Source organism: Pseudopodoces humilis, chromosome 6 (genome assembly GCF_049639895.1).
Source record: "Pseudopodoces humilis isolate 2021_Gansu_Grassland_sample_001 chromosome 6, ASM4963989v1, whole genome shotgun sequence".
NCBI classification, from domain to species: domain Eukaryota; kingdom Metazoa; phylum Chordata; class Aves; order Passeriformes; family Paridae; genus Pseudopodoces; species Pseudopodoces humilis.
This window is the reverse complement of record NC_142205.1, coordinates 71,708,703-71,724,079: the sequence shown is the minus strand read 5'-3', so window position 1 is coordinate 71,724,079 and position 15,377 is coordinate 71,708,703. Positions and strand designations below refer to the sequence as shown.

Genomic DNA, 15,377 nt, shown 5'->3' with positions numbered 1-15,377 from the left:
CCAGAACCGCACCTGCGGCAGCCCCCAGCGGCGGCGGCCGGGTTCGGTCCCTGAGCATCCCCGGGGAGAAGCGATCCCAGCTCTCCCCGTTCCCGAGCGGCCGCCGCTGGCAGAGAGGCCCGGTTCACGAGACCACACACGAGAGCGGCTCGCGGTCCGAAGCTGAGCCGAACCTAGGAGCTGCTCCGAATTCAGTCGAACCGAGCCGAGCTCGGCCGAACCCGAATACCGGCTGCAAGTTCAGCCGAACGCGGCCGAAGCCCGAAGCTGTTCCGAGTTTACCCGAACCGAGCCGAGTCCGATCGAACCCGGCGAGCGGTTCCGAGTTTACCCGAGCCGAGCCGAGTCCGATCGAACCCGGCGAGCGGTTCCGAGTTTACCCGAGCCGAGCCGAGTCCGATCGAACCCGGCGAGCGGTTCCGAGTTTACCCGAGCCGAGCCGAGTCCGATCGAACCCGGCGAGCGGTTCCGAGTTTACCCGAGCCGAGCCGAGTCCGATCGAACCCGGCGAGCGGTTCCGAGTTTAACCGAACCCAGCCAGTGAGTTCGAGTTCAGGAGAAGCGGCCAACCAGTGCAGGAGGAGAATGAAGTGTGCAGAGATTTATTTTATTTACATCTCTATAATTCTAGCTCTAACATTGAACACGGCTCAGCCAGACAGAACCGGACATTTGGCTGCTGTGCCCTGACTGGAGCACTTCTCAATTCCCTTTCAAACAAAACACATCGAGGAACACAATCGTTTATTCCAACAGTAACCACTGAGATGCCTTTCAGGACCCAACAGTGTTTGGCCAGTTCTCACTTGGCAGTTCACGAGGTATTTCATCGGTAAATTCCCTGTCATTGGTAAAGCAGGGCAGCTCCTAAGTGGGAGGGTTTCCAGTTATGTTTTTCTTACAGTAGCTCAAAGCTTAAGCAGTTTCAGCACTCACCAGCCTGAAGCCGGTGGATTTCAGGCATCTTGCATGGATCTTTTATAGCTTAAATGAAAATTCTGCCTGCAATCTTGAATACATAAATACCTTCTGCCACTTGGCTCTACTGAAAAGCTTTCTGGTAATATAATACAATATTTCTCAAACAGAGGGATGACCACATCCTTAATTTGCATATTTTCGATCAGCACATTGATTATTGCAACATTTTTCTATGTCAGCCTCTTGGTACCAGGTCACACATCAGCAGGATTTAAAGCCTTGGGCTTTTCAGGGGATTTTTTGCCTAAGTTCCAAGTCAGATCCAGCATCTGCTGTTTGGGTGATGCAGTGTATCTCCTCAGGTGGTTCCTGCCTGCACCCAGCGCTGCGGGAGTGGTTCAGTGGTGCGGAGAGCCTTTCCCCACCTGGCACTCCAGGAGGCTGAAGCAGCCTCAGTCCCAGCCCGCAGGCAGCAGCAGCAAGGACTCTGCCCCCTTGAGCAGCCCAGGCTCTCTGAGGGGCCATTCCCGGGTGTTCCCAAGGGGCCAGCCCATCACACCGTAGTCTCTGTTTTTTTAACACTTCGACTTCGAAGGTGTTGCCGTATCAGGCTCTTCTCTCTGAGGTACCTGAGAGGGAGAATGCATTTAAATAACCTCTGCAAAATTTCAATCCAAATTTCAGTGAGCTGGTCAAATGGCAATGAAAACTTTCCCAATGCAGGCAAGATTAGTATTTTCTAAACATTTCCTGGACACTTTGATTCAACATGACTATCAGCCCAGTATCCAGTAAGAGATCTATGGCTGCTGTAGCCTCTTAGTGCTCTTGAACTCACAGGTATGGGAGTCCCTGTGAGCTGTACCTGTGGGGCCTTTTGAGCTACTGCCAGTGGGATTCCTGTCATTCACCTCGAGTTTTAAAGGGACATAAGGCACTGGTGTGGCTCAAATGCTACAGAACAGAAATAGTACTGTGTGTGTACTGCATTCATCCATGCCAAGGGAATGCACAGCAGCAAGTACAAACTGAGGAACCAGTCAAAGGCTCAGAAAGCAAACAGCAAACAAAATAAAGAGAAGTTCCCCTGAGGGTCCAAATTTTCTGAAGACCCCACTCTGTGTGTAGTCAGTATTAATTCTGGAGTCTTTAAGAGCAACAGGATAGGGAAAGGATTATGAGCCCTCCCACTCCCTTGAGCCTTCCCATCACAATGCCCCATGCTGTAGCACGCTGCTACAACCACATCTTATCCTCATGAGCCAGGCCACAACTGCACAGATTGCCCTGGACTCTGTGACACCTCACTTGTGTCTGTTTACCTTGCAACTGTCTGTTGAATCTCCTGCTCCTCCTCTTCATTTATTCTGTGCAGAATCGATTCCAGAAAGGGAAGATGAAATGAAATGTACTGAGCAACCTAACAAGGAGAAGACAAGAAAGGCACCGCTAACTACGGTCATGGAGAAAAATTCCATGGACTGTAAGAAGTGAGGATATACGTACATCACTGCTGATCTCTTCCACGTCCCCATCCATGAGAAAGAACTTGGCAATCTTCTCAGAGGGCCCCTGCAGCAGCCTGTGCAGCAAGGGAACATCTCCACTCCTCAGCTGTTTCTTTTCTGCAATTCATAAGCAATGTTATAAAACAGGGAACATCCCACAAGGGCTCTATCTACTGCCTGCAGCCATGAGCCTTTATCCTGACACAGATCCTATACTGACCCAAGTGCCATGACCAGATACATAACAGGTCCCTAACATTGTGCCATTTAAAGTGCCACTTCTCCCCCAGTTCCCTCCTACTGTCCCAGGTGTTCCCATTAATAAAGATCAAATCTCCCTCTTCCTCAAAAAGCAAGAGTAAACTGCTGTGGAAGTAAACTTTTTCCACTGAACAATGAGTACTTTGAACTCAGTACATGGAATCGAAAGCTGTCAGCTGAAAGGGCCCACAGCACAACTGTTCAGCCTTTCCTCTCCAGAGGAGACATCTCTGAAGGGTCCCTGAGAAGGCAGAATGCCCCTCCACACACACAGTGCACAAACAAGGACAGAGGCCTGGGATGAGTCCTGTCACTCCAAGGGATACATTCCACACACACAGAATGATTAGACATGAAGTGATCAGGCAGCAGTGGCTGGCTTACCTCCAGATGCATGGATAACGTAAAGTGCAAATTCACGGGGGCTGTTTTCTATCTGTGAAACAAAAGAAAATCCATTCAGCCTCACAGATCTTCCCAGCACCTCCCTCTCTAGACAAGTTAAATGGGAAGTTTAACACCATTAAAAGATAAATTAAACACTAAGCAGCTATGCAAAATCAAGATATTTGAGAAATACACAGCAGAAAGGGCAAAGCTACTCCTGACCACACACGGCGTTGTTGGTAGGAGCTAGCACCAAAAGAAAAATCCTTTTTTTAAAATAAAATCAAATCCTTTTATCTCAAACCTTCGGGATTTTCCCCCACGCCTGGCTCTGAGGGAAGGCTCGTGGCAGCCCCTGGCGCTGTCCCGCGGGTGTTTCACTCCAGCCGCAGTTCCCGGGGCTGTCCGCGGGAGGGCAGCACCGCCACGGACAATGCGCAGCCTTTGCCCGCCCTGAGAACGCCGGGGGCGCGCGGAGCTGCGAGAAGCCGTCCTGCGGTTGTCCCATCGCCGCACGCCACGCACCCAGGGTAACTCCTCTGGCCTCTGAGAGCCGTGAAACACCGCTAAAATAAACCCAACCCATGCATTCAAAACTGTCCGTGTGGGGTTTTCGTTTTACACTCCACTCCATGCGCTATCCTTGCCCAGTTAGTCCCCATCTTTCCCGCAGTGCTGGAGCGTACATCGGTGTGAACGTTTCCAGAACACGGCCACACGACCACTGTGGCTTCCTCCTGCCAGCAGACTTACCTTAAACTTACGAAGGAGCTGCTCTATCACTTGTCTGGTTCTCATCTGGCTGTGGATTCTTATCTTGGTTTCTGACCCAAAAGCAGGAGTGAAAACTGATGTCTGGGAACAAGAACGGTCGCACCATGGTGTGAGCAAAACTCACTGGACAGGGTTCCCTGCCCCTCAGGTGACAAAGCCAAGCCTAAAATTTCCCACCTCGTGGTCGTAGAAGTGGCCATTGATTGAGAACCTGTGAGTTTCTACTTCCATCCTGGTTATGGTGGGGAGCTTGGTCCTCCTGCGCACGGCCGCGGCATCGCTGCTGGTCCGGGGCAGGGTGGCACAGTCCAGCTCCTGCTCCCTCAGTGTGGGACTCTCGTAACATGGATAACCTGGACAGAATAAAACCACACATCACGTGTGGCTGCTCACCGCTCCCTGCCAGCACCCCCAGAGGAAGGAGGCTCTCGGTGAAGGGCTTTATTTACTATTTATCATTTATTTGGAGGGGGGTGGAGTTGGTTAGGAACAAAGCACAGGCATAGGATGAAGGATGGGCTGATTGCAGTTGTTGTGCTTTGCTGTTTTGTTCCCTTGGGAATGATTTCTTGGATAAAAGCAGTGCTCATTGCCACTGGCTGTTCAGCAAGTCGCCTGCACAGCACTGTTGGCCCTGAGCAGCCCTTGGTGGGTGTTTCCCCAGCTTGTAGTACACATTACACAGAGCAAAGAGATTTCCCTTCACCAGTAGGGAAGGCCTGATGTGTGAGATCCCTTTTGCACTGTCACAGAACACAGAACTTTTTGATCCCATGAGACCACCAACACTAACTTTGCTCTAGGTCTGGCTGTTCCTCCGTAGACTTCAGTGTGTCCCCACTAATGTGATGGAGGTCATCAAATTCTCCCCAGCGAGTCATTCCCCTGAAAGACCAAACACGGAGTTATCATCGACTGCTCCTCATTAACTCCGTGATTTCAGTTTATCCTGTGACCAGGGTTCCTGCCATACATTCCTCTCCCTGCTCAATTTACTGACTTCAGCATGGTAATTTCAGTTTAAGTCATAATAAAATCAGGTATTAAAATATGGTATGACCAGGGATCCCAGATGTTACACATCCAATTTAGAACATCAACCAGGACATAACTCACGGTAATTCCTGATCTGTTTTACAGCAACACCCTGGATTAGTCACACCCAGACTAGCAGGCAGGCACACAAAACACATACATTGTTGTTTAACAGTTACAGAACACAGGCCTGTTACACAGGTCCACTTACACACAGCCCCTTGTGCTGCCCAAACCAGCTGTGTATGAGATAACACGGAATAACAGCTGAACTGAAGATCCATCCAGCCTTTTGGAAAAACTATATTCATGTTAATATTTCCATAAACCATAACATTTCCATAAAATTCCATAATATTCCAAAAAAAATATTTCCATAAAATATTGCCTAAACTCTTCAGCATAAGGTATTCAGACAGTTACTGCTCTGACTGAGAATAAACCAATTTGTAGCACAAGATTAAAAGTGAATTTCACGTGAATGTATATATATATATATTCCCAACAACATTCAGCTACCCCCAATTTACATGCCAAACAAGATCTTGGTTGTATTCCACACATTTACCAAGTTCATTTAAGATCAGACAGCCCAGCTGCTCTGCATACCTTAGAGCATGTCAGGGCAGCCCCACGTTTCTGGGATCATGAGTTAATGTTTACTTTAGGATACCGATTTCCACCAGTCAGGAGTTTTTTAAGGGTGCCACGTGCACCCTGCAGACCTGGTCAAGGTAACCGAGAGCCAGATTTGCCTAAAACTCAGGTTTTTTCCTAGTTATTCCTGTCAAAATTCATCCCTGCATTTCAACAGCCAGAGATGGGGAGGAAGACTTTACTGGAACTCCACAGCTGCAAAGGTGGCAGAATTAAATCTCCAGTTCCAACACATCCCACATGCAATCTGAGACAATAACTAATCAGAAAAATAAACTCTGCAATACACAATTTATCAGGGAGTCATTCAGGGTTAACACTGCCTCTGTATTACAAGATTCAGATTCAGCTCATCAAATTCACCAGCCAAGGCTGGGGGAACAGTGGTCAAAACAAAAATACACTGAGTACCTGTATCAGCTGAGCTCAGCACACTGGGATATAAAATGTCATTGGCAGCAGCTGGAACAGCTGGTCTGTGGGCATCTGAAGGGTTTTTTACACTGAATTTTGCACAGACAAAGCCACATTCATTCCTTGACTTGAACTTCACATGAGCAGCAATGGTTCCACACCTCACACACCTGGGAATGTAAGCTGGGACAGACAATCCCACAGCATTTACCTAGCAGATCTTGGCTTCATGCTCGAGTGTGTGCCCCAACATGAGGCCTTGCAGGGGCTGCCACTGTCAGGTGCACGTGGAAACACGTGGGGTTTGTTTGTTATTTTCATTTACATCAATTTCCCAGTCCTTGTACAGGAATAGCCAGTGCCCATGAAAAAGAGCAGCCTCGTGCAGCTCCTCAGCCTGAGGGCCAAACACAGATGCCACAGACACACACCTTTCTGCCCAGCCCAAGCTGTTGAAAGGCTCTGCTGCCCAGCAACCAGCAAGGCCTTTGGGGAGCCTGGGATATCCAGTGCAGCCAGCCATATCCACTGAAGCCACAACATGAGCTGCCTTGCAATGCTAGCCTGCTTAGGGAAGTTCACATGTTACCTTTTAGTAGGGAAAAACCCCACATTCTCTGTTGACTTCAGGGTCACAAAAGCAGGAATCTGCTTCTCATCCTGAATTTTTAATCGGATAGGATGTCGAACTCCCCAGAAGATTGAGAGGATTCCTTCGATGAATGGTGGGCTTCCTTCCCGCTGGAGAGAAACAGTGAAACAGTTAGTGCTGCACAATAACAGAGTAAAAATAATCCACTAATAACAATCTATCTCCCCTCAAAGAAACAGTAATACAATGAAATCACTGAGGCTGACAGCCCTGGAACAGATTACTCTGGGAAAGTGTAACCTCTGTTTTGAGCAATTTCCAAAACAGCCAAAGCTGACCTGATCAGCTGAGGAAATCAGCTCTGGTTTATTATATTGGATGGAACATGTCATGCAACAAAAACACCACAGCAAGCGCTGGAGTCCAGTGCTGTGAGGGGAAGAGAGCACTAATGAGTGGAGTTTCTCACCCCTAAATCCTTACCTGATTATATGTCAGTTGCAGATTCTCTTGATCTGAATAGTAAGAGTTATAATTCTTCAGAAGAGAACTGAGCTGCTCTCTAGAATAAAGATGACAGTGAAAAAAATATTTTTTAACACCTCTGTAAAATGCAGGAAGTAGGTGGCAGGGTAACACCCCATCACTGTGCTACCCACTGCATCCTTGAATAGGTTTGTTCATGATCCATGCATCATTTTCTGAAGTGTAAAGTTTTGTCAAGTTCCTGGTTGCTCTTAAGTTGATTCTTTAAAGGCCCAGAAGAAATTACTTAGTCAGTCCCACATGACCCTAATAACATTGCCCCAGAACAGCTTGTACTTTGCACCTCTGTAGCAGTCATGAGGAGGAAGCAAACAGACCAACAGCCGCACACACCAATGTTGCAGGTTACTTTAACTAGGCTGAACCTGGCTTTCCCTGCATGATGGCTTCCAACTTCTAATACTGCTTCAGAGACTTTTCTTATCTCCAAACACCTACAGGATGTCTCACATTTCTATTGCCCTCTGCTTGAAACAAAACAGCTTTGCACCACATCTTTGCTGAGAGGAGGAAAGGAAGGAAAATTAAGAGAACCTCTGCCAGCAAGCAAGGAGCTGTGGAGACAACAAGCCAGCTGCAGCTCAGGCTGTGGAGGGCTGAACAATGACAGAATTAATTGAAATGTACTTCAAGGCCATTGAGAATGAAACACTCTTCCCCACACCATTTAAAGGTGACTCAGACTGTAATTCAAGCAAGCAATTCCCACCAGCAGAGGTGGTTAGCCATGGGGAACAACTGCATGGAAGTGTACAAATTCTTCCCTATGGACTAATGGTTCCAATGGTTTCATGTCCTGTCTCGCAGTGATGTGTGCAGGCACCAACTCTGTTATTTCCATGTTTGTGAGAGCTGCTGGAACAGCAAGCCCACAGGTCAAACACACAGCACCTGCAAACTCTGCACCACACATTCCAGAGGGAGCTGCTGAAGCTCTTCAGAACTCCTGTGCCATCAGAAACACTATTACAACTCCTCCACCAATTTTAAATGAAAAAGTGCCCCAGAGGAACTGAGAGCCCAACGTGGGGACAGGCTCCAGGAGCGTGGCCTTCCCCTGAACCCGGCTGCCCACACAGCAGAGAGGAACCAGGGACACCAGGAGGGCAGGTAACATGTCCAGGCTGTGCTTGGGGCAGGCAACATGAGGACAAGGGCAGCACCACTAATCTCAAGGTTCATTGCATTCCCTGCTAATTCTGTGGATGTAAATTATTTACTTTACATTACTGCAATTCCACACACAAAAATATTTTTAACTAGCGTTATCCTCTGAATTCTAAACAAGGATTTTCAACATTTACTTCGACTTACTTTGGTCTTAAATCCTCAGAATACTGGTGGCAAAACCCTTGGGTTGAAATAGCTCATTACAGGTTCCTTGAGTCCCATGGGCTGTGAGGGACTGCATTCAGGCCATCCCAGCAGAAGGGAATGCAAATAGATTTGGATAAGAATCGGGTGCCAGCCCAGTTCTGATCACGCTGGCTACAGGTAAGCAAGATTACACACGCCACGGCCTCGTACGCAGGCAAGCTCCAGATGCAATTCATGATTAACAGGCAAGTAGGAGATAGGCAGTTCTGTCTGACAGATGTTGGGACAGACCTGCTGATCCTGCTCAAGAGCTGCTTCAAACCCCAGTCTCTTGGTACTTCACAGCATTTGGCAATCATTTTATTGATAGCTGTTATTTCACAAGGTTTTCTCCAAGCAGGAAGTTGGGAAGGTGAGCTCCCTGAAGATGGATTGTAAATAAGGACTTGGGTCAATTCTCTGAGGCCCACCTATTACTCTTAGTCCATGTTGACTGCAAAGGCAAGTAAAATCACAGACTAACAGCAATAAGTGGTCTGGTAAGGGCCATCTCTGAAGCAGATTCTGTTTCTCAGAGCAAGCTCCCAAGATTTTCACACAGTTTTTTGCCTTGTCTAGAAAAACTTGCCATTACCTTCCTCAGAAGTCTGCACAAGTAAATCCTTCAGGTTTCAGCCTTGCATTAGTGAAACCAACATTGACAAACCACACAAGCAATTAGAAAAACCCTGAGGGAGAGATTAACAGCAGCTCACTCTGATTTGTTTGTCCTTGTGCAGTAGAAATTCAAGTGAAAAAAAATAATTTTCCTTCTTTTTGCCCCAGAAGGGAATATGTGCACCAGCCTAGTTCCAGCAGTAGTCTTATTGTAACACATCTTCCCATTGCCCTAACCTAGAGACTGATGCCATCTCTGCTGAGTTTGGTGTCTGGAAAATCAGCAGCTGTTGCATTGCAAGCAGCTTTGTGACAACAGCCAAACACAGACATTAATAGAAACCAAAGCCAAGTAACTGGCAGAGCAACTCACCTCAAAAACATAACATGCCCTGCAGATTCACCACTTTCTTCAGTAGCAAAAGCAGGACACAAAGGAGCTGCAGGATCAGGTGCCCCAGTGGTAAACCACAACAGAGCCCAGGCTGGATTTTCTCTGGAAACACTAACCCAGGACAGCTCACCTGTGCCCTTTCCTGCCCAAGCCCTACACACAACCCATGAATATTTATGGCAGTTATGCTGGAGATGCAGCAGCTCAGCCAGCCAAATCCTCCCACAAGCTTTGGTCAGCCTTTTGATCCAGCCATTGTGCAATTCCCAAACAGCAAGCTTGCCCCATCAGCAAGATTTGCAGGATAGAATTGGAAGAGAAGTAGTGTAACAGCAGATTCAAGGTACAGATGAGGGATGGCAGTCTGGAAATTGCATTGGAAGCAAGCCTGAGTGCATATGGAATGTCAGTGGTTCTTGAAACACTTATTTCACTTAACAAAGTTTAAACTTATTTCCTAAAACAAAGTTTAAACCATAGCTGTTACGCAGAGAGGTCTCAACTGAGGTGCACATTTCATCACATGAGCAGGCAAGGATCTAGGGGAGTAAAGCCCCAGAGACAATGGTTTGCTTGGTACATTTCCAAACGCTTTTGCACGCCAAGTTCACACACCTTAACTACCTCTGACACAAAAGCACTGTGTCCCAAATTAGCAGCAGTATAAAGGAAACAACTCTTGAAGAGAAAGGGAGAGATGTATCTGCTGCCTGTGGGCTCTGGGAAAAGCCCTGCCGCCCTTCCTTGAAAAGGGAGAAAACAGCATTGCTCAGGCCACATAGGAAAGTATCAGGATTCAGGAACAAATCTCTACTGCAGCACGACAAATTTCATTGCAAACCCCATCCCTGGCTGAGTCTACAGGTAGTTTCTTTCCCATGGGAAGAACAAGAGCAATGGAAATGAAGAGAGAGGCCCTTCTTGCAGCTCCTGTGGTCTTGTCAACAGGGAAAAATCAATCCCATAAGAAAGGGGATGGAGCTAAACGCCAGGTGGCTCAGTGTTTGGGGCAGCAGTAGGAAAAATTCCTCCTGGGACACTGAACTGTGGAAAAGCATCCCACAAATGACAGATTGCACTTCCAAGCATTTTTTACAAGTAGGTGAAAGAGACACTGACCACAGCAGACAGCTAGCAGCCCCAAAGTCTTTCTGCACAGACACCCTGCAATCTGGGGCTACCAAACCCCAAGCTGCAGAAAAGCAGAGCTCAATTCTGGAACTTATGGTCAATTCCAACAGATTTCCAAGACAGGAGGGTCTTCTTCCCTAACTTGTAGTTTTATTTCAGAATCCTCTAGAAGGGCTGTTCCCCTTAAGGAACAAAAACCCAAACCCAAATATTTAATGCTCTGTTCTCTTAATTCCATGTAAAGGCCAACTCTGTTCTGTAGGATAAACTAAGTGCTAGGGATTTCTGCTGCTACAGGCTCAGCTCCCTACAGGATCCCCTGTCAAAGAATAAATGTGGAATAACTTGAAAGAATGCACAAAAGTAATTAAATATTCAGGGCTTTAATAATTTACCTGGTTATGAACTTCTCCTCATTGATGAAAACAGAAGGCAGATGCTGTGCCTTCATAGTCACTTTCTTCATTTACTCAGAAGAGATGAATCTAAGCAAAAGGTAAAAAAAAGTAAAAATGCATTCACTACTGCTACTACAAAAGATAGAACAGTAAAGACAAAGCTTCAGCTGGCCAAGTGAAACAAGCTGGGACACTCAAGCTGAGGGCTCACTACACAATACTTTGACCACTTCATACAAAATTATCTCCCCCTCCTAATAAAAACAGGCATAAGCCATTCCCATCAAGTAAATAACAGCACCTTAAATCCCAAGTACTACATCTACCAGGACTTTCTCAAGCAGTTTCTGGACTACTTCAACTCCAGGATTAGCTGTTAGCAGTGTGAGACAGCAGCCTATGTACCGGTCAGGATCCATGTGTCCACTATGGATGGAGCATCACCCAGGGTCACCAAAACACACTGTGACTCAGCAAACCACCTCATCCAGATTCCTAAAACTAGGCAAGGCAAGGAGTGCCGATGATTAGCAGGGTCCTGCAGCACACCAGGAAAGCAGTGCTCTGTCAGGAGCTCATGGAAAGGAGCAGCACTCCTTTTGTCCTTTGGGTGACATCCATCAAGACAAAAACATACCTGAAAGCCAAACAAGCCCAGGGACTTCTGTACAGACATGAGTTTGTGTGTGAGGAATACACTGCTTGGGTTTTCCCTCTGAAATGACTTCAGTAGCCACACCCTGAAATCTGATTTTATGTGATTTACTTAAGACCTCTAGGGGAAGCAGCTGCCTGTGTCAGTGTAATGTCTGGCCATTTTTACAAGATGCAGAGGAGTTTCTGTACTTTGGCACCTGAATAACTGAACGTGCACTTCAGCTTCCTCCCACCTGTCAGGAAACAACATGTTAAGAGCAGTGCGCACCCAAGTCACCTCTATTAACTGGAGAGCAGTGACACCAGCAATCTCCAGCACTGCTTCAGTGCTTGTGGTTGCACTCCTTTCTACAGTATTTGGCCTGAAAATGATTCATCTGAAAGAAAAAGCTGATCTCTGAGCATGGAGAGCAGTGACCTTTACACACACAAAAAAGAGACGAACGCTGTGTTTTGGTATGCAGTGGATGGCTCCTAGTAAATTATTTGCCTTAAACATCTTGAACAGATTTTAATCAGCCCGCTGCCATTAAAATGCTGAAAATAAAGAGCTGATTGGAAGAGTGGGTGGTGATGGGGATAATTCTTCACCAATGCCTTTCTCTTTCTCTCCTTCACGGCCCCAATACCCAGGCCAAAGCCCTTCTCTCCTGTGGCTGGAGGAGAAGCACAGCTCTCACTATGTTTTCCTCACTTATGTGACCTGCTGCGCTTATCAGCCTCGTACCAAACACTTCCACACCACCAGCTCACTCCAGAGATGATCCTCTTCTCCCTGGACTCCTCCCATGGGCACATTCTGGCTGCACATCTCTTAGAGAGCCTATTTTTAGCCAAGCCCTAAACCTGTGGGTTGCCACCACGCAGTCACTTCCCCAACACCAGTACCTGACACAACAGATGTCAGGATATTTGCACTGGCGCTCCCTAAATCCACAAAGCTGTTAGATTTTCCATCACCTCCTGCTATCTTGCTGCTTTCCATGTCACTTCCCTGTAGTCCTTTTGAGGAAGCAAGCAGAAGTGAAACGCCCCTTCCATTGCTCCCTTAGATTTGAACTAACCAAACCATGCTAATTTTCCAGCCACTCCAACCATATCTGCCTGTGTCATTTATTCAAAGCCATCTCCTGACTTACTTGGTACCACACAGGTGTCTTGACCATTATGTTAAACTGGTAGGCTACACCTGGAAAGTGGGATTTTTGGCTGGACTAAACTGCTGGCCTGAGACTTAACCAAGTAGAAACCTAATGCTTGGAGGAAGACTGGCTGAAGCCTGAAACACGAAGTGAAGGAGAGAAAGGAAAGCAAAGGGAAAAATGGAGGAAATGAAAACCGGGGCAGCTGCAAACTGAGCATCTCTAGAGGAGGACTGCAACTATGGGAGTAGTCTAGGAAAAGCAAAGGGAAAACAGACCAGTGCACATTTCAGGGAGCATCAACACGTCAGGGCACAAGACACATCTCACAAATGTAATGAGCTGAACTCATCTGTAAGATTCATATCTTGCCTGAAAAGTGGGGTTTTCTTCCCAAAGAAAAACTCCAAGTGTCAGTGCAGAGGCAGGTAAGAGGATTTGCTCCCTTTTATTCAGTACAGTGATATTTAAGTCATTTACTTAAGGGGACAGACCAGGGACAGTTGAGTGCAGGAATGACAAAGCAAAAGTTAAGAACAAATAGCTACATAGGTTTTTAGACAGGGATAAAAAAAGGCAGCTGCAGAGGAGGACTGGAAGGAGAGGGACACCCAGGATCCAGAACTGAGCCAAGCAGGAGCAGCAAGGCAGCACCTCAATTTGTGTAATGGCCTGGATGTCCTCTCTGGTGCATCCATCTATTAAGACAGGGCCCGCAGAGTGCAGTGTGCTACACAGAGCCTCTGCCAGTGCTGGAGAAACGAAAACCCCAAACCTCAGCAAAGACCCCAAGGTACTTTGACCCAGTGCTTCCCAAAGCTCTTCCAAACCCGCAGGAAGTCAGTATAGGGTGAACCTGTTCCATTTCTTTTGTAGAAATCACAAGTCTCAGCTCTCTGTTAACTCAGCTAGCAACTACACACACATGGAATATTTTGTGCAGCACAAAGCTTTGCACCATAGGCACAACACCATATCCAACTGAATCATCTTCTAAACTCACAAGTGGCTGGAATTTAGCAAATTCTGCAATCATGATTGGTTTCTATAAAGATGAATGTAAGGTTTGTTCAGCTAGATAAACTCAGTAGCAGCAGAACAACTTTACTAGTCACATACTCTAGTTATAGGACTTCATGGTCCCTTTGTTTTTTTGTTCTTTTTGTTTACGTTAGATGTCCCTACCACCAAAGAAAAGGGTGGTAATTAAAGCAAAGCACTTACTCTGAACAACTGTGTTTTCCCCACTAAGAAAAAAAGGGCTTTGTTTTTTTCTTGGGCTTTCAGATTTCTTCACACCTTATTTTAATAATTAGCTGTTCAGTACAGAGCATTAAGAGCACTCCTTGAGTACAAATCACAGCATAAGCCCTCTGCTCTGGCAGGCTCGGAATGGGATTTGCCAAAACCAGCAGTAAATTGGTTTATGTGGATATGGCCCCTTAACTTTTCCCTTAACTCTGCCAGGCACAAGGCAGGAGACGCACACGCTCCCTCCCCTGAGGCATCGCTAGAGCGGGGCTCGCACTCATCCCTTCGGAACGCTAAGTTACCCCATTTTCGGAGCAGAAGTTCCTTTGTTGGCAGCCGAGCGGCCCGGGCCGCCTTGAGGCGCCGAGAAGAGCGGGCAAGGTCACGGGTGTCACTTGTGAATGGCAGCCGGGCAGAGCGGAGGGCACCGCGGGCTGCTGGCCACGGGCACGCCGAGGAGCAGTCCTCCCTCCCTCCCTGCCGGCTTCCATCTCAGCTGACCCCCACAAACCGCTTCGAGACTTCTGCCAAGCGATTCTGAGCTCGCATTTCTCCTTCCCTGCGGCACCCGAAGAGCCCCAGAGCAGTGTGGCCGGAGATCGGGCGGCGGCGGAGGACCTGGCTTCCCCCGGAGCCTCAGCCTGCACCTCAGAACAGCTCCAGCCTTGCCGTGCACTCACCTGGGCGAGCGATCCGAGCAGGAGAAGCACGGGAGGGGTTTCACGCATCTTTCCACGGGCTCTGAGAGAGGCATGGCAGCCTGGCCCTGGAGGACAGCGACCTCCTCTGCTGCGTGGGACCCACAGAGCCCTTAATTCCTACTTGGCTTAACAAACCGGGAATGCTGGAAGCCCGGGACACTCCCCGCACCTCGGTGCACGTCGGGAATATTTACCTACCACTTTCCGTCTCCAAGCGCTGACAGGAGCCCGCCCTGACGGTTCCACCTCCAGGAGGCTCCGGTTAACACATTAATCGCTAACTTTACAAAGGGAGACAACCTTCCGGTTCCCTGGAATCGTCTGGTGACACACCGTGAAACATCCTGTGCCCAAAGCACTTGTTAAGCTTTAACCTCCTCGCTTTCCCAATCCATTGGATAAAGCATGCTTTCCCTCAGATCCATGCCCATCTTCAGTGTTTGGGGGAATAACTGCTACAGTCCGTCACGCCCCTGTGCACATATGTAGATTTAGAACATTATGACAAATTGTGACAGCACAGCTTGAACCATTAACCCCACACAGTTATTTTTGGTGACCTGTATAATACCCTTATGAATATTGCTGGGCAAGAGTTACATCTGTGAGAAGGAAAGCATAGCCTCTTACTTTA

General features: G+C 47.6%; 1 protein-coding gene across 2 annotated transcripts; it reads right to left on the bottom strand.

Moving 5' to 3' along the window:
• Nucleotides 1-573: 573 nt before the first annotated feature.
• Nucleotides 574-15,138, bottom strand: RASSF6 (Ras association domain family member 6). 2 transcript variants are annotated; one of them, XM_088057093.1, is made up of 11 exons: nt 14,942-15,138; nt 10,990-11,079; nt 7,033-7,111; nt 6,547-6,698; nt 4,645-4,736; nt 4,029-4,204; nt 3,831-3,932; nt 3,075-3,126; nt 2,428-2,546; nt 2,244-2,341; nt 574-1,550 (listed from the first exon to the last, which is right to left on the bottom strand). In XM_088057093.1, exons 2-11 carry the CDS (start codon nt 11,058-11,060, stop codon nt 1,475-1,477), a joined length of 1,017 nt encoding a protein of 338 aa, XP_087913219.1. In that variant the 5' UTR covers nt 11,061-11,079; nt 14,942-15,138; the 3' UTR covers nt 574-1,474. The 2 variants fall into 2 exon arrangements, with proteins under 2 accessions (XP_087913219.1, XP_005531802.1); XM_005531745.3 differs by lacking the exon at nt 14,942-15,138 and adding an exon at nt 14,723-14,931.
• Between the last annotated feature and the right edge of the window lie 239 nt (nt 15,139-15,377).